The sequence below is a fragment of the Hyperolius riggenbachi genome, chromosome 11 (assembly GCF_040937935.1).
Source record: "Hyperolius riggenbachi isolate aHypRig1 chromosome 11, aHypRig1.pri, whole genome shotgun sequence".
Taxonomy (NCBI): domain Eukaryota; kingdom Metazoa; phylum Chordata; class Amphibia; order Anura; family Hyperoliidae; genus Hyperolius; species Hyperolius riggenbachi.
In genome coordinates, this window is record NC_090656.1 from 200,910,437 (window position 1) to 200,935,262 (window position 24,826).

General features: G+C 45.5%; 1 protein-coding gene across 1 annotated transcript in view; it reads left to right on the forward strand.

The window, feature by feature from the left end:
• The window catches only part of TRIM66 (tripartite motif containing 66), a 139,229-nt gene that overhangs the window by 109,884 nt on the left and 4,519 nt on the right, over positions 1 to 24,826 (forward strand). The window contains 7 exon segments of the mRNA XM_068260166.1: positions 5,559 to 5,729; positions 8,851 to 9,117; positions 11,389 to 11,629; positions 13,728 to 13,794; positions 14,949 to 15,123; positions 15,830 to 16,224; positions 22,066 to 22,201. Of these exon segments, the coding sequence (XP_068116267.1) occupies positions 5,559 to 5,729; positions 8,851 to 9,117; positions 11,389 to 11,629; positions 13,728 to 13,794; positions 14,949 to 15,123; positions 15,830 to 16,224; positions 22,066 to 22,201 (1,452 nt within the window).

The window sequence follows — 24,826 nt, forward strand, 5'->3', positions numbered from 1 at the left end:
ACTCACCCATGCACAGTACAGCATACACACCCATGCACAGTACAGCATACTCACCCATGCACAGTACAGCACACACCCTATGCACAGTACAGCATACTCACCCATGCACAGTACAGCATACACACCCATGCACAGTACAGCATACTCACCCATGCACAGTGCAGCATACACACCCATGCACAGTACAGCATACACACCCATGCACAGTGCAGCATACTCACCCATGCACAGTGCAGCATACTCACCCATGCACAGTGCAGCATACACACCCATGCACAGTACAGTTGTGCTACTACACAGCAGGGAGCACAGCCACAAGAACATATCCAAGCTCTTGTAGGATATGTTCGGAGAGCATGTGTGTGGCAATGGTGGTGTTGAGGAATAGATGGAAAGCCTTTGGACTGTCCAGAGCCTTTCCTCTACCTAGGTAAGTATATATCTTTTTGGGGGCCGCCTCGGGCTTTACTACTGAACAATTTGCTGAAATTGATGATTTCTCCATTAAAAGACATTTTGCAAAAACCACTACAAAATTCACAAACTTAGGTGAATGTCTTGCCTAAAAAAGCACCCTTTCTGTTATTTAGCCACTTAAAAAGCATGTTTATTTTACTCACAGCCCATAGGAAATAATAGTTGCCATGCAGAGGTCCTGTTCCTGTTCAGACAAAATTATCTCATTTGTGCAAGAAAAGAGTCCATCTAGGCATACAATAATCATCCTCAGACGTCAAATAATAATATAATACTTTATTAAGGACTTATCCCAATTCATTTAAAATCAATTAAAACCATCTAGTACACAGGGGGATCACTGCGGATTATATACAAATTACATAATACAGAATCCATGATATACATGTCTTGATACACATGTCACAATTGAGTCTGCATAGAATTGGTGCTAAAAAGCCACTGGCTAAACCATATATTGAGCCTTCTATTATATCTCCAATAGACATTCATTAGCCACGATAATAGGTAGTAAAATGGTCTTTAGATCTTACCCAAAGCTGCAAACATGATGATTCATGTTTGCAGCTTTGGGTAAGATCTAAAGACCATTTTACTACCTATTATCGTGGCTAATGAATGTCTATTGGAGATATAATAGAAGGCTCAATATATGGTTTAGCCAGTGGCTTTTTAGCACCAATTCTATTCAGACTCAATTGTGACATGTGTATCAAGACATGTATATCATGGATTCTGTATTATGTAATTTGTATATAATCCGCAGTGATCCCCCTGTGTACTAGATGGTTTTAATTGATTTTAAATGAATTGGGATAAGTCCTTAATAAAGTATTATATTATTATTTGATGTCTGAGGATGATTATTGTATGCCTAGATGGACTCTTTTCTTGCACAAATGAGGTTTAGGAAACACAAAATATCCCTCACCTGTCTCTCTATAAAACTTAACTTTTAATGAAATGCTAAAAAAGGATATATGGCTGATGCTGTATAAATGAACTTGAAAGTAATGCAAGACCCGCTTTGTCAGCAAATATAATAGTAGCATCCGCTACTCAGGTCTGTTGCATTACCAATATACATAAAATTACACTACCCCCACCAAACAACCCGACATGTTTCACTTCTAAATGAAGCTTTTTCAAGGGAAAAAAGTGCAAAGACAGTGCTATCAGTGATAAGGTGCAAAGTTACATTTTTAAAATCAAGTACACATATAGCCTATAGGCCTATAACATAATGACAGCCAAACGTATATGGCGGCAGATTTCGTCTTTTTATACTCCTCCAGAGGGTGGGATAATTAACCACTCCCCTGGGGTAGAACAGGCCAGCCTGTCAGGGCCGGGCCAAGGCATAGGCTGGAGAGGCTCCAGCCTCAGGGCGCAGTGTAGGAGGGGGCGCAGAATTCATTCAGCTGTCATTCCTAATTGTGTTTGAAGCAGAAAGAAATAAGAAAAGGGGATACATGGCAGTGACTGCAAGCCAGATAACTAGATATTAAGGTGTTGGGGAGGTTGTGGGCCCTGTGGCGCCTCTTGGTCTAATAGCAATCAGTGTGTGACGGCTGGGGTGGAAGGGATGGGGGGGGGGGGGGGGGCGCACTTTGGTGTCTCAGCCTTGGGTGCTGGAGGACCTTGTCCCTGCTCTGCAGCCTGTTATTGGTTTATCACCCCGTCTGTCAAGACTCCACCAATAATATGCCTCCTGTATACAGCCCCATGATGGCAATAACACCCCTGTTTTGTGCCCTAGATTTCCCATAAAAGGGCTCCCGGGGTGGCAAATCCTATGTAGAACACGTAGGTACTAACAAATGTACACTACAGAAAATACCTCCTGTGTGCGGGGACGTAGAAGCCCCGATCCGTGAAAACCCGCCTCTGATTGGTCCAGAGCCGTCGTCAGACTTTCAGAGCCTCAGCCAATCAGTGACATGCAGCGGCGGGACTAGGGCTACACGTACTTCCGTAATGCGTCTGGTGAGGCGCATACGTCATCCCCCTCACTCCTGACAGTAAGGCTACGCAGCGATACGGTGCGTAGGCTGTGGTCATGGCAACGCCTCTTGTTGATAAACATTGTCCTCCACAGCCCGCACCGGTCGCATGTAGGGATAGGAAGTACATCTCTTTCTTTACACTAATATCGGAGACTACAAATCTAGGAAATTGCCAACACTTAGTGCCCATAAAGTATATTTTGGCACAAAACAAAGAAGTGACCACAGACGTATTCTCCATCAGTAAGGTATATAGATATATATATATAAGGAGGACATATTGGGGTGCAATTGACCAGTTGGCCGTACAAAAAAACAATAAATAGGACACAGCCTGAAAACACATAGGAGTCAGATATTCGACCAAAGGGGTAAGTATATTAAACAGTTTTTTAGATGTTACTATGGCACTGTAGAAAAAACCGGAAAGCCTGTGAATAGTAATAGTGAAGCACAGAGAATCATTACTCATAAAAAAGGGGAAAAGGTGAAGCCTTCATTTAGGCCATCTGGGCTAAGAGTACCCAGTCTATATATCCATTTAGACTCCAGTTGTCTTAATTTCTGATCTAAATTACCCCCTCGAGGTCCCAGTTGCCATTCCTGGATCACCCAATACCTCAAAGATTGAGTATCCCCCTCATGTATCTCATTAAAATGGCGTGCAACCGAAGTGTTCCTCTTATGCTTAATGTCCCCAAGATGTTCGAGAATCCTCGTCTTTACTGCTCTTGTGGTCTCACCAATATATAAAAGGGGGCATGGACACTGGATAGCATAGACAACCCCCTCCGTGTCGCAATTGAAAAAATCAAGTAAATCAAATTTTCGGCCATTTTTAGGTGCAGTAAAATCCCTGCATTTAGATACATGGGGACATGCCTTACATTTGCCACATTTATGCATGCCATTCAGTTTGTGATCCAATCCAATCTACAGTGCCATAGTAACATCTAAAAAACTGTTTAATATACTTACCCCTTTGGTCGAATATCTGACTCCTATGTGTTTTCAGGCTGTGTCCTATTTATTGTTTTTTTGTACGGCCAACTGGTCAATTGCACCCCAATATGTCCTCCTTATATATATATATATCTATATACCTTACTGATGGAGAATACGTCTGTGGTCACTTCTTTGTTTTGTGCCAAAATATACTTTATGGGCACTAAGTGTTGGCAATTTCCTAGATTTGTAGTCTCCGATATTAGTGTAAAGAAAGAGATGTACTTCCTATCCCTACATGCGACCGGTGCGGGCTGTGGAGGACAATGTTTATCAACAAGAGGCGTTGCCATGACCACAGCCTACGCACCGTATCGCTGCGTAGCCTTACTGTCAGGAGTGAGGGGGATGACGTATGCGCCTCACCAGACGCATTACGGAAGTACGTGTAGCCCTAGTCCCGCAGCTGCATGTCACTGATTGGCTGAGGCTCTGAAAGTCTGACGACGGCTCTGGACCAATCAGAGGCGGGTTTTCACGGATCGGGGCTTCTACGTCCCCGCACACAGGAGGTATTTTCTGTAGTGTACATTTGTTAGTACCTACGTGTTCTACATAGGATTTGCCACCCCGGGAGCCCTTTTATGGGAAATCTAGGGCACAAAACAGGGGTGTTATTGCCATCATGGGGCTGTATACAGGAGGCATATTATTGGTGGAGTCTTGACAGACGGGGTGATAAACCAATAACAGGCTGGCCTGTTCTACCCCAGGGGAGTGGTTAATTATCCCACCCTCTGGAGGAGTATAAAAAGACGAAATCTGCCGCCATATACGTTTGGCTGTCATTATGTTATAGGCCTATAGGCTATATGTGTACTTGATTTTAAAAATGTAACTTTGCACCTTATCACTGATAGCACTGTCTTTACACTTTTTTCCCTTGAAAAAGCTTCATTTAGAAGTGAAACATGTCGGGTTGTTTGGTGGGGGTAGTGTAATTTTATGTATATTGGTAATGCAACAGACCTGAGTAGCGGATGCTACTATTATATTTGCTGACAAAGCGGGTCTTGCATTACTTTCAAGTTCATTTATACAGCATCAGCCATATATCCTTTTTAGCATTTCATTAAAAGTTAAGTTTTATAGAGAGACAGGTGAGGGATATTTTGTGTTTCCTAACTCTTGTTCAGGTGCTGTTGATTTTTTACAAATGAGGTTTAACAGGTCCATGGCAATTGCCCTATATGTGGGCGTGTTGCTCTCTTTTTGTTGTGTTAGCAGACAAAATTATCCTGCTGATATAAAATCTTTATTCATTTTGACCAATTTTGCTTTCTTGGAAAAATGTCAGGCACAGTAAAATCAACCAAACTTTCTCGTAGTTATTCCTAGTTTTGGAGCCTTGCCCTGGGATCCTGTTGCCTAGAGACCAGTAAGAACATTATCATTGGTCTTTTAGGTTTGTGTTTAGTCTGGCGGCGTTAGGAAGGGGCGGGGTAGAGGTCAGGCCAGTTCTGTACTGTGGGCCCTGGCCCCTGCGTTATGAGAAAATGGTTCAGAGTATGTGAGAATGGGCGGGATATGTAAAGGAGGCTGCCATTGCTGACCTCCTTCCACAAAACTCAATTTTAGCTGCCTGCTTATGTTGATGTGCCTTGGACCAAGTATGCAGATCAGATATCCTGTCTGTCCTCTGGTATTGCTCATATACCTGTTGCAGGGCAGAGTTAAGCATTACAGCCAAGCAGCTGGCATCAGTGATGGGACATGGTCCTCTGCTGCCAGGGCAACTTTCCTGATGTTGCCGAAAACCAATAGATTCCCTGGAATACTTCATTATTATCTTGTGCTATAGTTGCACCTAAGGTGTCCACCTCATCTACCTGCCCCTCAGCCCTGCTGTGACCAAATCTTGCAACCTGACAGGTTCTCTTTAATACTAAAACATTGTTCGGGCTTGGGGTATGTGGCAGAGTGCTGCTTTCTTGTTTTGATTTGCTAAACTTGACTTTATCATTTTAGGATAGTTGGCTGGTTAGTTAGCAGCTGAAAGGCTCTGATAGGCTGAATGTTATTCCCTCCTTGGGTCAGTTGTTACTAATGGCAACAGTGCTGTGCTTGCAGGTCTGTGAAGATCCCATCTCCCCCGGAGGTCACACGGTGGATCTGTCGCCCGTCGCCAGCCATTCCCCAGGCATCCCCCAAACCCAGTCCATCGCTGATGAGATCATCGCTGCCGTGGTGGAGAACGATGCCAAGAGGCTGAACCAGCTGTCTGCCAATCCCATCAGGAAGGTATGCAAAGCAGAGGAGTCCGCTATTCACAAACGCTAATTGCTGTAAGCAGTGCTGATTTCTATGGCCAGATTGTGAACACTGATACTGCCTGCGATGATTGTTGTGAATCGCTCCACAGAGCTGAGATGACTTACTGTAGTTCTGGTAAAGGGAAGGGCGCTGAATGGATACGGCTTGGGTGTGGGCCTGTGTTACTGCAGCATCTCCAGGTACCACCACTGGGTATATCATAAGTCATCCAGTAAACCAGGGGCGTAACTATAAGGGAGCAACGGCACAGGCCAGAGATATTGGGGCCCCCAACTCCTAGCCTTCCTCCGATACAGGGGATCATCCTCCTGATACACTGTTTACACTTGTTATGAGTGTGACAATCATAATGGCCACACTTGTTTTGTGACCCATGTTGGATGGCCCCCAGGCCATGTAGGGCACCAAGGGGATTCAAGGAAAGGGGCGTGAACATTAGGGGGGCTAACAACGTTTTTCTGGATGGGGCCCATGAATTGTAGTTACGACACTGCAATAAAAATAAAGCATCTGTTACGAAAAGAAAGAGCTTTCCGTTCCTTACTGATGCACAGGACCATGTGCAATTCACTTTTCTCCTATGTGAGCTTTTCACACCGTAGCAATAGAATGCCTCCAGCAAGCAAGAAAAGGCTCAGAATAATGTTGGCTGTACTTTTTCAGTACCTTTTGGTACTTTTTTAATTGCAGAGCATTGAAACAATATTTTAAATAGAAGATGAAAAATTCGATAAATAAATAAAAGTAAGAGTTAGGAGAAAAAGGTGGTAGAGGCGAGAGATCCTCCAGCTCAGGGCGCAGTGTAGGAGGGGGTGCACAACTAACTCAGCTATTGTTCTCCTATTGTGTTTGAAGCAGAGAGAAATAAGAAAAGGGGGTACATGACAGTGACTTCAAGCCAGATAACTAGAGATTAAGGGGTTGGGGGCCCTGGGGCGGCTCTTAGTCTAAGAGTAATCTGTGTGTGACGGCTGGGGTGGGAGGGATGGAGGGGCGCACTTTGCTGTCTCAGCCTCAGACTTTGACCCAGCTCTGTGCTGTACAGTCTGTCTCCGTGTGGCTCCCATGCCCCCTAAGCCCCTGCACCGAACACACTGTAATCTGGTGGTGGGGGTGGTGTTGTAAGCAAGGGGATTAACGGGATTGCTTTTGTAAAGAGTAAAGATAGGTAACACAGTACTGGGAATTTCCCATGAGGAGATGGACTAGTTTAACAACTGTCAGAAATGTACTGTCTGCTGTAAGTGACAGCAGTGGATTAGCCAGGGGTGCCTCTAGGCATAGGCAGTACCGGCCATTACCTGGAGTGCCATTGGTCCTGGGGGGCCCCATGTTGCTGGATTAAGCCCTGCCTCCAAATTAAGCCCCACCCTGGAACAAGCCCCGCCCTGTGGGTGTTCTATTACTTGCTTCTGCGGCATCTACTTAGCGTAAGTTGCAGGCAGCTGCCATCTCGTGCCTTGTGCATCCTTCGTTCCCCCTTTGTGCCTCTGTCCCTTTTTGTGCCATGTCTGTCCCACTGTTTGTCCTTCTGTCTCCCTTTGTGCCTTCTTCTGCCTCCATGTGCCTCCTTCAGCCCCCCTGTGCCAACTCTGCCTTCTTCTGTGCCCCTTTTTGCCTCCTTCTGTCCCCCTGTGTCTCCTTATTTCCCCTTTGCCTTTTTTTGTCCCCTCCGTGCTATCTCTTCCCCCTGTTCCTCCTTCAGTCCCACTCTGCCTCCTCCTGTTCTCCAGTGCCTCTTCAGTCCCCATGTGCCACCTCTGTCCCCTGCGCCTTCCTCTGTCCCTCTGTGCCTCCTTCTGTGCCCCTTTGTGCTTTCTTCTGTCTCCCTGTGGCTCTTTTTGTCCCCCTCTGCCTCTTTCTGTCTTCCTGAGCCTCCTTACATCCCACTTTGCTGTCGTCTGCCCCCCTTTTGTGCTTCCTTCTGTCCCCCTTTGTGCATACTTCTGTCCCCCTTTGTGCATACTTCTGTCCCTCTTTGGGACTTCTACTGTCTCCCTGTGCTTCCTTCTGCCCCCCTTTGTGCTTTTTTTCTGTCCCTCATTGTGCCTCCTTCTGCCCCCTGTGTGCCTCCTTCAGTCCCCCTGTGCCTCCTTCTTTCCTCCTGTGCCTCCTTTTGTCCCCCTTTGTGCCTTCTTCCTTACATGTATTTTCTGGTGAAACGCTGCCGCAATAAGTGTAATTTCTGGTGATTTTCTCGCCTGGAGTGACAAAATGGCTAGAGGCGCCCCTGGGATTAGCAATAGGAGATGCAGAGGTTGTGACCGCACGGGGCCTTTGGGCCAGAGGCCCCAACCTCAGTATTAGCTCTTTATTGGTCCTGTGCTGCTAATAATCACTTTTAGAGATGCTTTGAATAGTAGTTATAATTAACAAGCTGTTCCCCATTCCCTTCTTGCACCTCTGACACTGTGGTTGTCCTTTGCAGGTTTTGGTGCACCGTATCAATTGTTATGTATAGAATGGGGGGCCCCAATGTAAGACTTGCACTGGGGCCAAGAGCTCCTTAGCTACATCATTGAGTGACAGCAACATAGTTGAAAAACAATTTATAGTGCATTTTAATCTGGGAGAAATATACTTCTTATAGGTATGTGTTAAGATGTATTTTTAAGGGGTTTTCTTTGCATTAGTGGTCCTTTAAAGGACAATTGAAGTGGGAAGCAAATAGAGGCTGCTATAGTTATTTCCTTTTAAACAATACCAGTTGACTGGCAGCCCTGCTGATCTATGTTTCTGCAGAAATGTCTGAATAACACCAGAAACAAACATGCAGCTAATCTTGTCAGATCTGACAATAATGTCAGAATCCCCTGATCAGCATATGCTTGTTCAGGAGCTATGGCTAAAAGTATTAGAGACAGAGGATCAACAGGACAGCCAGGCAACTGGTATTGCTTAAAAGGAAATAAATACGGCAGCCACCATATCCTCCTCACTTCAGTTGTCCTTAACTGCAGCCAGAATCAGATTTCCTGGCGAGCGTTCTTTACACCAGTTGGCATTTGCCGATGCAGCCAGTCCAGGTAGGTGAAGTCAGACTGGTGATGCACAGACAGTAATCAGATTGTTTTGTATTTTCTTACAGCGGACGGCCTCTGAAAGTTTCACCAACTCCCCAGAACCGGAGCTGCCGTCCCCCCGCCTCCCCCGTGTGGAGGACCCCCAGGTGCAAGCCGTCACATGCCCGTTCTTCGATCAGCCGGCAGACGGGCGATGCTACGCTGCAGAGAGCGAGCCAGAGAGGATAGCTGGGTTCAGCGCGGTGGAAGCAGCTGTTAATGAAAACATGCACTTAGACACCAGCGATCACCTAGCAACAGGGGGCGCTCTCCTGGGGAATGCAATATGTAAGGTATGATTTGCTGCCTCCCTGGGGGCTTCACACATAAACATTAGCAGAGCTTGGAGACCGAGTTGCTTCTCCAACTCCCATATTGTGTACAGTCACAGCTCTACCTGGCTCCATCCCCAGGGAATGCCCTGCTGCATAATACAGAGCTTGTTACAAATGTAATGATATTATTGTCACTTCTGTGTCACTGTTCTCTGGTCTTCATCTCTGTATACTGAGGGGGAAGGGGAGGGGGTACTCTACTGGGGGCATCATATGGCCTTATGCTTACTGTAAGTTGCACTTCCGCTGACCTCCTGTAGAGGCAGAAGCACTTCAATTGACCTCTAAAGGCGAGACCACTTCAGTGACCTTCTATAGGCAGAAGCACTTCCACAGACCTCAGCTACAGCCAGAAGCACTTCAGTGAGCCATTCTAGGGCAGCAGCATCTTCACTGGCCTCCGCCACCTCTATTACAATAATACAATACAATAACATTAGTAAAGCGCTTTTCTCCCATAGGACTCAAAGCACATAGATATGTCTCAGATCAATACAGGGTTGCAGGCTGGACTGTGTTACAGAAGAAATAGTCAGGTGTTTGTAAATGCCAGATGCTAAACAGGTGGCTTTTTAGTTTGGACTTAAAGGACCACTGAAGTGAGAAGAATATGGAGGCTGCCATATTTATTTCCTTTTAAGCAATACCAGTGGCCCAGCAGTCCTGCTGATCTATTTGGCTGCAGTAGTGTTTGAATAACACCAGAAACAAGCATGTGGCTAATCTTGTCAGCTCTGAAAAACACCTGGGGCCTGATTCACAAAGCGGTGCAAAGTGTTTGCACGCCTGTGAAAAGTCCTTTATCAAGCCTAAACTTAGTTTAGGCGTGATCTGAAGCAACTCGCGCGAAGCTCGCGCAGGCGTGCGTGCACTACACCGCGCTTCGCGCGCAGCGCCCATTAAGCCCTATGGGACTTTGCACGCACGCGCGCAAAACCTTGCGCGCGGGAGCTTCGCGCGAGTTACAGCAGAAAGCGGTGATAACTTTGCTAGTGCAAAGGTTATCACGCCTAAAGTCTTTTAGGCGTGATAACTGAGTTATCACCACTTTGTGAATCAGGCCCCTGATCTGCATATGCTTGTTCAGGGTCTATGGGTAAAAGTATTAGAGGTAGAAGTTCAGCAGGATAACCAGGCAACTGGTATTGTTTAAAAGGAAATAAATATGTCCGCTTCCATATCCCATACAGTTGTCCTTTAAATGCTTCCAATGATGAAGATTGGGTGTGACAGGGAGCTCTAAAGTGTAGGGGCAGCATGACAGAAGGCTCTGTCTCCAAAAGTTTTGAGGTGAACTTTGGGGATCACCAAGTTATTAGATCCTTTTGATCTAAGATTAACCAATGCCTCTTAGTGTTAGGCGTCGTTAGGGGGGAGGTTAGTGTAAGACGTCGGTAGGGGGGAGGTTACGGTAAGGCGACGCTGGGGGAGGTTAGTGTAAGGCGTAGATAGGGGGAGGTTAGTGTTAGGAGTAGTTAAACTTGCATTTTTATACACGGTAGGGGGAAATGGCAGCGCATCCAAAACCAGGCTGCATCTGAATGACTCAACAGCAAGATTGTGTGCAGAGCCACTTAAAGGCATAAATGCACCATATTACATCTGAAACAGGCATTACAATTTTCACTAATGGAAGATGTTAGCTTCCAAAACAGTTTGCATGCAAAAAATGTAGTACTAGACCCTTCCACCACAGTGAGGTCATCCCATTAAAAGGGACCCTAACCTCCATTTTAAACAACCATAAAACGACATGCAAATGTCTGTTTGATCTGGAGGGAGGTTAGTGTTAGGAGTAGTTGGGGTGAAGGTTAGTGTTAGGAGTAGGTAGGGGGAAGTTAATATGAGAATTACTGGTAGGTTAGTTAAGGTGATATATTACTGTTGTGTTGGCATTACCCAGCACCCAAATTCCTGGGCACCTTTATTGCTTGTATGCTTCTCTACAGTCAGGAGCAGTTACACTGACTTCCTCTAGGGACAGAAAGAGTAAAATTGCTATTGGCCACCAGGCGTAGCAGCATTACCATTGGCCACTTGATGGTGCCGGGGAGAGACGATAAGGAAATATTTCTGACTAACTTGCAAGAGCCATGTAGATTGAACAATCCATAATCTGACCCCACAGTGCCCACCCCGACCCCCCGAATATACTTGTGGGAAGGGTGAAATCAGTGAGATAGTTTAGTTAGTCCAGAATTTTTACCTGATGTATCATTTCTCCTGCAGATTGAGAATGGAAACTTCAGCTGCGGTGGGCCGACGCCTACAGAAGCCCCTCTAGGAAGTGATGCCAGCAACACTCTGAACGACATCGTCCTACCGCTGGAGAACATGTTTGAGGAACCAATCAACCTGTCTGTGAAGAAGTGTTTTCCAACCGAGACATCGGTGGCACCCAGGAAGCTGCCCACCCCACCCCCACCTCAGCCCCCACCGCCAGTTATCAAAGAGATAAAGAATGAAGGTGGTACGTAGATGTACACAAAGCAGCCGCACCGTTCATGTAAAACTTTTTCTTCATCTCTCCATTGCTTAGCCAGCGTGGATCCATCCTGAGATCACTGTCGATTTCACATCACAGAAATTTCTGTATGTTCCCTATGACCTACTTCTGATATTCATATACATGATGTGCCTCTGAGGAAGCGGCTTTTGGCCGTGAAACGCATGTCAGGCAGTTTCTTTTTGTGAATTGGACCTCTGATCTATGTGTACATCTCATACCTGCAATTAGGAAGTTTTGTGATGTGAAGAATGAAGATTGAGATAGTTCCTTTAACTCTTTAACGACTGCTCCACGCCAATTGGTGTGGACGCGGCCCAGGACCACCTAACGCCAATTGGTGTGCAGTCCTGGGGGCGTGTTTTTCAGGAGATCGCGCACACCGATGCGCGCACATCTCCGCTGGAATGATGGAGCTGCGCATCGCCATCAGTCTCCCAGTGGCGATCGCCGCTGGGAGACTGTTAGACGGCGAAACCGACATCTATTTACATTGTGACACAGCTGTCCCCCTGGGTGGTAGGGAAGCAATCCGCTGTCATAGGCTGAACCCTATGACAGCCGATCACACTGATTGGCTGGCGGGGTGAGAGATAGATTAATAATAAAAAGGGGAGTTTTATTTTTTTCAAAAATCACATCAATATTTATTTAAAAAAAACATCCCTGCAGGGATCACAGCCCACAAACAGAAAGCTATGTTGGTGGGCAGAAAGGGGTGGGGGTGGGGGGGGGGGGGGTGGAATCACTTGTGTGCTGAGTTGTACGGCCCTGCAGCAAGGCCTTAAAGCTGCAGTGGCCTAAATTGTGAAAAATAGCCTGGTCACTAGGGGTTGTAAACCTATGCTCCTTAAAGAGACACTGAAGCGAAAAAAAAATTATGATATTATGATTTGTATGTGTAGCACAGCTAAGAAATAAAACATTAAGATCAGATACATCAGTGTAATTGTTTCCAGTACAGGAAGAGTTGAGAAACTCCAGTTGTTATCTCTATGCAAACAAGCCATTAAGCTCTCCGACTAAGTTAGGGCCCTTTTCCACTATGAAATGTGATCGCGATTGCGATCGCGATTGCGATCGCGATCGCAATCGCATTTAAATTTCCACCATGCGATTGCGATTGCGATTGAGCTACTATACTCATTATAGTCCAGCTCAATGGCATACAAAACGCGGCAGGACGACGATTGCGCTTTGACCAAAATCGCATCGCAATCGGATCGCACTAATGGAAATGGCTGCTGCAGTTCCCATTAGTTTAATGTACCTTGCGATCAGAAGCAAATCGCAAATCGCAGGCTAGTGGAAAAAGGCCCTTTTTTCCCTGGAAAAAAAAATTATGATATTATGATTTGTATGTGTAGTACAGCTAAGAAATAAAACATTAAGATCAGATACATCAGTCTAATTGTTTCCAGTACAGGAAGAGTTGATAAACTCCAGTTGTTATCTCTATGCAAACAAGCCATTTAGCTCTCCGACTAAGTTAGTCCTGGAGAGGGCTGTTATCTGACTTTTATTATCTCAACTGTTCCTGGACTATTTACTTTTCCTCTGCTAGAGGAGAGGTCATTACTTCACAGACTGCTCTGAAAGAATCATTTTGAATGCTGAGTGTTGTGTAATCTGCACATATTATAGAATGATGCAATGTTAGAAAAAACACTATATACCTGAAAATAAAAGTATGAGAATATTTTCTTTGCTGCTAATCTTCTAGTAATTATTCATAGTACACAACCAATTCACTATATCATTTTTTTTTCGCTTCAGTGTCTCTTTAGGTGGTTAAAGCCTCATCGTTCTTGGACTTTTTTGTAGATATTGCTTATTTATTTGGGGTGGAATTGTACTTACTTTTATTGAGACTGTGTTGTATCGTTCATGTAAAGCCTGAAGATCCATTCATTTGTCAGCGTTTTGTACATTAGGCTGGGCCACACGCAGTTCAATTTAGTTAAAATGTAACCATGCCAAATTATTCAATGTTAGTAAAGGTGAATAGGAAGCTAAACCATGACTGATGTAATTTAACTATTGACTTTACTGTTTATTTTAGCAGATTCCGGAGCTCATTTCCCGCAGCGCTACCCCAAAGACAGAAAGAGCCAGGAAACGCCTTCAAGGTGTGTATACAATGCTGATTTGCCACTGCTCTAATCAGGATCGTTCTAGGCATAGACTAATTAGGCAATTGTCCCAAATGGCCAGAAGCAACCCCAACTCTAGTGACCCAAAATGTTTGCATTGGATTAGGTGTTCTATGACTGCCTTTTTAACCACTTAAGCCCAACTGGACAAATATATTTGTCCAGTGTTGTTGTGGACAGTGCACCACCAGTTTGCTACTAAATGAGGCACATGTGGTATCATTTTAACCGTGACGAGTTGTGGAAACTTTTTTGGTGTGTCTAAAACCTGTGAGCCACGTCACATGAAAAATAGGTAGGGACAAACTCAATCAAATATAAAAAGTCATTTTCAGAATTATGATCAAACTTGGGAAAGTTTTAGCAACACTACAAGAGACATATGTGGTATCATTTTAACCGTGATAAGTAGTAGAATAGAGTGTAAAGAGTTTTAGGGTTGAGGCGCATGTCTCCTGTATTTTTTTTAGTCACAAACTGAATCAAAAGAAATTACATTTTTGCATATTCTGTACCAAAATAAAAGACTTGTAAAATGAAAACAAAGTGACAGAATATGAAAGAAACAACATATATTGTTACCTTAGGAACCTGGCTTTTTAAATATATATTCCATAAGGGTATATTACTATTATTTTTCAAAATAAGGCCTTGTAATCATTGACAGTGTACAATGAGAAAGCAAAAAACACAAAACAGAAAAAAGACACCTTTATTTCCAAATACAATATTCTCTCCATACATTGTGCTAGGAACATAATCTAATTGCAATAACCAGGATGGATGAGCAAATAAAATTAGTGGGTTTAACTTATAGTCAGCACTGTTTAATTTAAAGCTATAATGGATGTAAATGGAGAAATAGATTGTTTTTTTCATCTTTTTCCCTTATTTTCCCTTTAAAATTCATAGAAAATAAGCTGATTACTAAACAAAATGAACACACACTAAAAGCCAAATTTGTCCTGAAAAAAACAATATATAGATCATTTAGTTGTGATAAGGAGTAATAAAGTTATTGGCAAATGAATGGGAGCAGCGCCTATATGTGAAAATTGCTCTCGGGCTGAAGTGGTTAAACTGATCCTTATTACATAATTGTTGCTAATGGCTGATCCCATTTCTTTTAGACCGGAGCCCAAAGAGACCAAAATTCCATATGTTCGGCTGGAGCGGCTGAAGATCGTCCCTCCGGATTCCGGGGAGCTCCCCGTGTTTAAAGTGCAGCCGCCAAATAAAGATGAGGACGGCTCGCTGCGCCTTCTCATTAAATACGGGGCAAGCTCTAAAAGCATGTCCATAAAGGTAGGTGAGAGGGTTAAAGGGGAACTCCGCGGCTGTTGTACAGGAACAACTTCTACATATGTGTTAGGATTATGATAAGCATGCTTGAATGTGGCTGCATTTACTGTCAGAGATCTACACCGATAGTAGCTTCCCAGAATCCCCTGCACATCAGCAATCAGGCTGACTGGGGGCGGCAGCATGGAGACAGATCTTGCTGCTGTGTAGAATGCTGTCATTCTAACATGTTTCAGGCTCTAGGAAAGAAGACCTGTATAATTATTCCATTCTATCCATTAAGCTGCTCTACACTGTTGTAGAGTTGTCAAGTGTTTCAAGCCTAGGCTACGATCACACTAGGCGGCTAGGCCCATGCAATTTAATGCACAATGCAGCGCACACTGTGGACGTTTAAAGGTGGTGCTTTTAACGCCGGGTCAAGCAACCACCAAGCACATTTATCCGGCATTAGGCAATCCCCAACTGTGCCGCTTACTAGGGTCTTTGCTGTACTTTGAGCAGATTGTGTAAGTAAACCAGCATACTACAGGGAGGTGGGAAAATTGGTCAGTGACTGGCCAATCATAATTGAAAGTGTTTACCAGGCTTTACTTTTACTGTGATTTTGAGGTGGCGTAAATATTTTTTAAATTCTGCAATGCTGGCATTTATTACAGGTAGCTGTGATATGGACTGCAGTCATCCTAACATGTATTTCTTATTGCAGGTGAACGCTGATAGCCCCTGTCCATCCTCCGCCCCCAGCGAGGTTGCACCTCCGCCCCCACCATTACCATTCACTGCAGACGCTTTGTCTATGCCCAGCCCCGTGCTGCCCCTGCCCCAGAAGCCCCACCCCTTCCCGCGGATACACTCCTACTCTGGAGGTGGTGGGCCGGAGATCAGACACATGGTGGAGCCAGAGACCATACTGGACCTCAGCCTGGAAGGTAAATCAAGTCTGCAGCCGCCGGCCATGAAGAAGCCAGATGGACCCAACCACATCGAGAATGAAGATTTCTGTGCTGTGTGTCTGAATGGGGGCGAGATGCTCTGCTGTGACAACTGCCCGAAGGTCTATCACCTGTCCTGCCATGTCCCGACTCTGCTCAGCTTCCCTGTGTACGTATCACCATGGCTGCATGTTCACCGCCCTCCCCTGGGTTATATCAGGATCTGAGAGTAAATCAGCAGTTGTGTGATGATAGATAGATAGATAGATAGATAGATAGATAGATAGATAGATAGATAGATAGATAGATAGATAGATAGATAGATTATATGTTCTCACTGTCAGCGCCAGACTGAGTTTATTGACCCATTAGCAGCTTCAAAGGAATTATCTGATATATATATATATATATATATATATACTGATATATGGTAAAATACATGAGGGTGCTTCCTCTCTGGTTCACTTTAAGTTAAGGTCACTGCTTTTGACCTTAGAACTCGTCGTGCTGTAAATTCTTGGAATGCTTTGATGTCTCTCTGCTAGCAGAAAATATAGAAATTCAAAGCAGAAGACCTCTGTTATGGTCCCACACTGCCCCCTAGTGACAAGTGCCCATAAATACACATTACAGCAGTACTTATTTGCATGGAAATGTAACAAATGAGAAATAAACAAAATGTGCTGAAATAAATTGGCCTAGAGCCCTTGCAACTAGAGTTGGGCCGAACGGTTCGCCTGCGAACGGTTCCATGCGAACTTCCGTGGTTCGCGTTCGCGTCCCGCAGGCGAACTTTTGCGGAAGTTCGGTTCGCCCCATAATGCACCATGGAGGGTCAACTTTGACCCTCTACATCACAGTCAGCAGGCCCAGTGTAGCCAATTAGGCTACACTAGCCCCTGGAGCCACTCCCCCCTAATAAAAGCAGGCAGCGGCAGCCATTACGGTCACTCGTGTACCTGCGTTAGTGAGAGTAGGGCGAGCTGCTGCACACTCTCTCTCATAGGGAAAGATTAGTTAGGCTTAGCTTGTCCCTGGCTGCATACCTGTTCTGTGAACCCACCACTGCATACCTGTACTGTGAACCCACCACTGCATACCTGTTCAGTGAACCCACCACTGCATACCTGTACTGTGAACCCACCACTGCATACCTGTTCAGTGAACCCACCACTGCATACCTGTTCAGTGAACCCGCCACTGCATACCTGTACTGTGAACCCACCACTGCATACCTGTTCAGTGAACCAACCACTGCATACCTGTTCAGTGAACCCACCACTGCATACCTGTTCAGTGAACCCACCACTGCATACCTGTTCAGTGAACCCACCACTGCATACCTGTTCAGTGAACCTGCCACTGCATACCTGTTCTGTGAACCCGCCACTGTATACCTGTTCTGTTCAGTGAACCCGCCACTGCATACCTGTTCTGTTCAGTGAACCCGCCACTGTATACCTGTTCTGTTCAGTGAACAGTTTGGTGTGTCAGTGTGAAGCAGTACCTTAATTACACTACCTGATTGATGTATACACATGCAAGATGTTTTAAAGCACTTTAGGCCTGTCATTTAGCATTCAATGTGATTTCTGCCCTTAAAACGTTGCTTTGCGTCAAATCCAGATTTTTCCCGGGGACTTTTGGCGTGTATCCCACTCCGCTATGCCCCCCTCCAGGTGTTAGACCCCTTGAAACATCTTTTCCATCACTTTTGTGGCCAGCATAATTTTTTTTTTTTCAAAGTTCGCATCCACATTGAAGTCTATTGCGGTTCGCGAACTTTAACGCGAACCGAACCTTCCGCGGAAGTTCGCGAACCCGGTTCGCGAACCTAAAATCGGAGGTTCGGCCCAACTCTACTTGCAACCCTCTAAATAAATTGTCTGCTAAAGGGTTAAAGATAAGTTCTAGCTGAGGATGCTGCCTGTGGCTGCAGTGGTAGAAGCTGTAATACACTAATCTTCAAGCAATCCTGACTGAGATCTTATATGACCCTGGTGAGGGCTACAAATACTTTTCCATCTAATAGCAAAACACATATTTCAAAAGTACATTCTAGGCTTGCATACGTTGTGCATCGCCTCCCAGACTAAACAATCTCACAGAGCCGTGTTTACAAAGAGACAAACAGGCAATTTGACTCGCTGTCTAAACTCATCTAAACTTTAAGGGCCTGTTTCCACTAGGTGTGAATTCGTGCATTTTTTTTTCAGCTCTTAAAATTTGCACAGCAAGGATTTCCCATGGGCCTGTTTTCGTGTGCGTTTTCACATTTGCGTTTTTGGCATGTTTTCATGTGCGTTGTGTGTACGATCAATAATGAGACTTCATTCTTCATTTGGGTGACATGCTGGCCCTGCTGTTAGTATTAACTACCTCCCCCCACCAACACCTAAAGCACACCTGAAGTGCCAGGGAAGTGGAATCTGACATATTTATTTCCTTTTAAACAATACAAGTTGCCCGGCAGTCCTGCTGATCAATTTGTCTGCAATAGTGTCTGAGTCACATCCATGCAGCTAATCTGGTCAGATTTTAGTCAGAAACATCTGATCTGCATGCTTGTTCAGGATGTATGGCTAAGGACAGGGGCGTAGCAATAGCCATAACAGCCATAGCAGCTGCTATGGGGCCCAGGTGGTGCTTAACAGGGGCGTAGCAATAGAGGGTGCCGAGGAGCCTTCCCTCAACTACAGTATTAGCTCTCTATTGGTCCTGTGCTCATAATAATCACTTCTATAGATACTTTGAACAGTGGTAATGATTAACAAACTGTTCCCCATCCCCTTCTTGCACCTCTGACACTGTAGTTGCCATTGGCAGGGTTTGGTGCGTCATATCAATTGTTATGTATAGAGTGCTTGGGGGGCACCAATGTAAAACTTGCATCACCAATAACTGTTGTGTTTCTCCAGCCTCTGACTTTGCCTCAGTGCCCATGAACTATGTGCAGTGGTGATTGCATGATAATGTAAATTGCCCAATTAACTCATATCCATAGGGTAGGGGCAGGTGGCATTGCTTAAGAGGGCCTCCAGCTGAGGGCCCCATGAAAGTTTTGCTATGAGGCCCCCTGATCTAGATTCTATAGCTACACCACTGGCTAAAGATATTAGAGACAGAATCAGCAGGACAGCCAGGCAATTAGCATTGTTTAAAATGAAATAAATATGTCAACCTGACATATCTTTCTAACTTCAGGTGTCCTTTAAGCTGAGTGGCAAATTTTTATGGGGAAGGGAGGATTAGTGATAGTGCAGCAATATGGAGCGGATTCTGGCAGGCAGGTTATGGCTGGAACAATTCCCTCAGAGTCACTGTCATTAAAGATCTTGAAACAAGCCTGGGTGGCACCTGGACCCATGCTGGCCGGTGCTCAACAACAATCTAACCTACACCGTCGAACTAACCTACATCCCATAGACTTTACTATCCCCTCCCCTGACCCTTAACCCTCCTGCTATACGTTTGATAGTGAATGTAGGCTCATTCGACAGGTAGCTTATTTCATCAGAACACCGGCCGACCATGAACGGCGAGTTCTGCATAACCTGTGTCTGCACCTTTACATGATTTAATTGCATGCAGTGTAAGATTGATGCCTGTAGTCTGCTGCTCTCTGCTGGCCACAGGAGATTTTGCAGTTGTCATTCTAATACAAGAAGTTTTGAATCGGGATGATAGATTCAAAACGTCTTGCTTACTGATGGCTAACACGGTACAACACTGTACTCATTCTAATACAAAATGAAAGGAATTCAAGCACTTACTTATCAAAGAGGGTCTTTCTAAGTATTCAAATCTGTTGGAGTTGAAGTGTCCTATGCTATGAAAACACCAAACTGCCAATAAAGTATTTTCAGAAGTGCCGCTCATCCAGAAAAATGCTATTTTCAATAAATGTACCAGTAAGAAAAGTGTAGAGAATACTGTTGAATTATTAGCATTTTTCTGGCAGCCCTTTGCAAATAAGCCCCCTGATCTGCATACTGGTTCCTGGTCAGTGATGTGTTGGATTCGCACACAGATTGCACAATCTGAGGTCACTGACCGTTCGTAGCTGGCTGCAGATTGAAATAGACAGATCATTCAGACTGGTACAGCACAGATGTGTGTTTATGGGGATTTCATAATGAAAGCAGTGTTACTCTTTACTTGTACAAAGCACTTTACAACATAGCTTATTTCCAGATACCATCCTACACGCAATCTCTACTCTAGTAACAATATTATTCTGTCTTCCTCTATGGTCACCTTTTATCACCCCTGTTTACAAGACTTCTCTCAATTCCTCCTCATTCCTCTGGAACTCCCTCACTCAACACATTCCCCACTCACCCACACTTACCCTTTTTAGGTACAACCTGAAAACTCACCTCTTCAGGCAAGCAATGTATCTCACATTGGCCACAAGACAGTCCGTCGATAGCAGCCTTAAAGGGAAGGTTCAGGGAGGGTGGGTAAAAAATCAAAATCAATTTCCACTTACCTGGGGCTTCCTCCAGCCCGTGGCAGGCAGGAGGTGCCCTCGCCGCCGCTCCGCAGGCTCCCGGCGGTCTCCGGTGGCGCGCCCGACCTGGCCAGGCCGGCTGCCAGGTCGGGCTCTTCTGCGCTCCAAGGCCCGGAACTTCTGCGTCCCACGCCGGCGCGCTGACGTCATCGGACGTCCTCCGGGCTCTACTGCGCAGGCGCAGAACTACTGCGCCTGCGCAGTAGAGCCCGGAGGACGTCCGATGACGTCAGCGCGCCGGCGTGGGACGCAGAAGTTCCGGGCCTTGGAGCGCAGAAGAGCCCGACCTGGCCAGGTCGGGCGCGCCACCGGAGACCACCGGGAGCCTGCGGAGCGGCGGCGAGGGCACCTCCTGCCTGCCACGGGCTGGAGGAAGCCCCAGGTAAGTGGAAATTGATTTTGATTTTTTACCCACCCTCCCTGAACCTTCCCTTTAAAGGGAACCTTAACTGAGAGGGATATGGATGTTTCCTTTTAAACAATACCAGTTGATTGGCAGTCCTGCTGATCTTTTTGGCTGCAGTAGTGGATGAATCACACACCTGAAACAAGTATGTAGCTAATCCAGTCTGACTTCAGTCAGAGCACCTGATCTGCATGCTTGTTGAGAGGCTGTGGCTAAAAGTATTACAGACACAGGATCAGCAGGAGAGTCAGGCAACTGGTATTATTTTAAAAGGAAACATCCATATACCTCTCAGTTAAGGTTCCCTTTAAGGGCCTCAACCCTAGGGGTTGGCATGGAGAGACTTCAAGAGGTTGACCACAGAGGGGAAAAAAAGAGTTCCTGTTACCATCTTATACACAAATTCCCTTCACCTATTGTCCTCCTATCCCTTAAGCCATCAGAATATAAGCCTAATTGGCCAGGGCTCTCTTTCCCCTTTGTCTATGTAAAGGGGCCCATACACTGGTCGATTTCAGCCATCGATTGATCGGAAATTGATTCTATCAAATCTATCGATCGATCAATTTCGATTGATTTGATCTATCTGACAGGATGGAAGACCTAGCTCTTGCAGCAGATCAATGGCCTATAGAGTTGCATTGGATCTAATGGTCCAATAATGCATTTAGATCGATTTCCAATAGATTTCATTCTGAAATCTATTGGAAATCTGTTCCTAGTATGTGGCACACATCAGATAGATTCCTGCCAGATTCAACCTGACAGACATCTGACATAAATCTATCTGATGGTCGAATCTGCTGCAAATCTATCAGTGTATGGCCACCTTAATGTGTGTAGATATCTTCCACCCATGTGTGAAAATCTGTAGTCGATCTGTTCATTGCATCAACTGTAATCCACCATTGCCTTGTATTGTCAATAGTTGTATTGTTTATATTGTATTTTTATACTTTGGATTCTGTTGTACATCACCACGGAAGATACTGACGCTATATAAATCAATAATAAGCATAATAACAATAACGTGTGTATTTTGACCTGGAGTGGCCAGGCTAAAGGAGTAACCTGAGGTTTATGTCTCGCAGTGGTGAGTGGGTCTGCGCACTGTGCCGCAACGTGACCAAGCCGGAGGTGGAGTATGACTGCGATAACGTCCGATACAGCCGTGACAATAAGATAGAGGAAGGGATGCTGCCACACCTGGACCCCTGTGACCAGAGGGTGAGTGACATGGTGGAGATATTTCCCTGGTATTGTCTATGAATTGGTCCTCACTGCGGAGAAAAACAGGATGAGCAGTGTGAGCAATGCATGTATGAAGTGAGTTACGCCATTTGCGTAGCTCGCTGCGTAGCTTATGTAAGTATCGTAAACTTAAAGAGAAACTCCGACCAAGAATTGAACTTTATCCCAATCAGTAGCTGATATCCCCTTTTACATGAGATATCTTTTCCTTTTCACAAACAGACCATCAGGGGGCGCTGTATGACTGATATTGTGGTGAAATCCCTCCCACAGGAAACTCTGAGCACCGTGGTACTCCTGGCAGTTTCCCATCTGTGAACCTTGTTGCATTGTGGGAAATAGCTGTTTACAGCTGTTTCCAACTGCCAAAAAAGCAAGCAGCAGCTACATCACCTGTCACCATGTAATAAATGTCAGAATGTAAATCAGGGATTTACAAGATTTTGCAATGGGCAAACACTGACTAAATCATTTATACATAATTATTGTAAAAATGAAGCACTTGTTTGATTACATTATTTTCACTGGAGTTCCTCTTTAATGCATGCTGTCTGCACACGTAAAAGAGGCACTGTAGTGACATATAGTAGAACTCACTAGATTATTTATGGTAATTTTACTGGTTTCAGTATCTGAAACACTTCCTATAGCTATATATTGCTGTACATTGGTATGAAGCCCCTCCCTTCCAGTGATACCCCAGCCTAGGCTGATTAGCTATGCGGAATGCTTCTCCAAGAGCATTCTGGTAGACCAGGTGTTATTTTCACTGGCTTCGGAATTCTCAGAAGTAAACATTCCGCAGAGCTGCGCATGACAGGACTAAAGATGTCGCCACCAGTGATAAATGTCAGAATGTAAAACAGGGTTAGGAAATATTTTAAATTGGGCAGACAATGACTAAATCATTTATTAAGGAATATTTTTTAATAAATAAGCACATTTATTAATTGTATTATTATTTTCACTTCAGTTCACTATACCTCTCTAAAGGAAACCTGTATTTAAAAAAAAAAAAAACGCCCCTGAGGGGTACTCACCTCGGGAAGGGGAAGTCTCTGGATCCTAACGAGGCTTCCCCCGTCCTCCTGCGTGCCTCTGTTACCCTGCCCGGGTCCCACAAAGTGCGGCGATGTAATATTTACCTCTCCGGGATCCAGCACAGGCGCAGCAGCGGCTCTTCCTTCAGGTAAGGCAGAAATAGCCGAACCCGATTGATCTGCTCTACTGCGCAGCACGAGTCCTTTTGCGCCTGCACAGTAGAGCGGATACGAACGGGTTCGGCTATTTCAGCCTTACCTGAAGGAAGAGCTGCTGCTGCGCCTACACTGGATCCCAGAGAGGTAAATATAGCAAGCCTTGGCAGGCTTGCCAAGCCAGGATTGCGGAATGCTTTGGGGGAGCCAGCGCTGGATTGCCTGTAGCTACAGGGGAGGGGGAAGCCTCATTGGGACCCTGAGGCTACCCCCTCCTGAGGTGAGTACCCCCCATGGGATGTTTTTTTTTTTAGTACAGGTTTTCTTTAACCACGTTGGGACTGGATGGCGCTGGCCCGTTTAAGACCAGAGCCATCCGTACCCTTTTAAGACATTTGGGCCTCGATTCACTAACTGGCGCTAAGCCAGTTAGGAGGCCTTGAGAGCTAGTGGGCGCAAACCACAGCGTTAGGTGGTTTGCGCCCACAGGACCACCCACATCACACGCAGCGCGGCGGGACAGTAATAGTGCACGGTGCGACGTTATTGTCGCATTTGCTGCCCTGTAAACGGAAGAAAGCATCAAGCAGCAATGGGCCGTTTCGGGGACACCCGATGCGGCGTTTTTGTCGAACCGGGTGTGCCGCTTACAGGGCAGCGAGTGCGATGATAACGTCGCACTGTGCACTATTACTGTCCCACCGCGCTGCGCACGATGTGGGTGGTCCTGGGCGCGAAGTAGCTCTGCACGGCCGTTAGTGCGCGCAGAGCTACTTAAGGGGCACTAAAGGCTTTTCACTAACACTTAGCGCCGCTTTGTGAATCATTCCCTAGGTTCAGGGGCGTAGCAATAGGGGGTGCAGCGGCAGCGACCGCATCGGGGCCCTTGGGCCATAGGGGCCCCGTAGGGCCCTCCTTCAACCACAGTATTAGCTCTTTATTGGTACTGTGCTCATAATAAACACTTCTATAGATACTTTGAATTGTGATAATCATTAACAAGCTGTTCCCCATCCCCTTCTTGCACCTCTGACATTGTAGTTGCCATTGGCAGGTTTTGGTGCGTCGTATGAATTGTTATGTATAGAGTGCTTGTGGGGCCCCATTGTAAGACTTGCATCGGGGCCCACAGCTCCTTAGCTACGCCACTGCCTAGGTTGCTATGATAGGCTCACAGCAATCACGGGGTCAGAAGCCAATGAAATTGCAGGAGCTAATACGGAAGCTCTGCTGTCAGCGTGACAGCAGAGCAAATGGGTGGAGTGGTGCAGACAGCGGCAAGAGCGAGTGAATGGCGCAGCAGCGATGACTGTATTCTACGCCCTAGCAGGAATAAGCAACCACTAACAGGGCGTAGATTGTAGTGACCGCCATCCGGGAGCAGTTAAGGTTAACAAACTTTTGT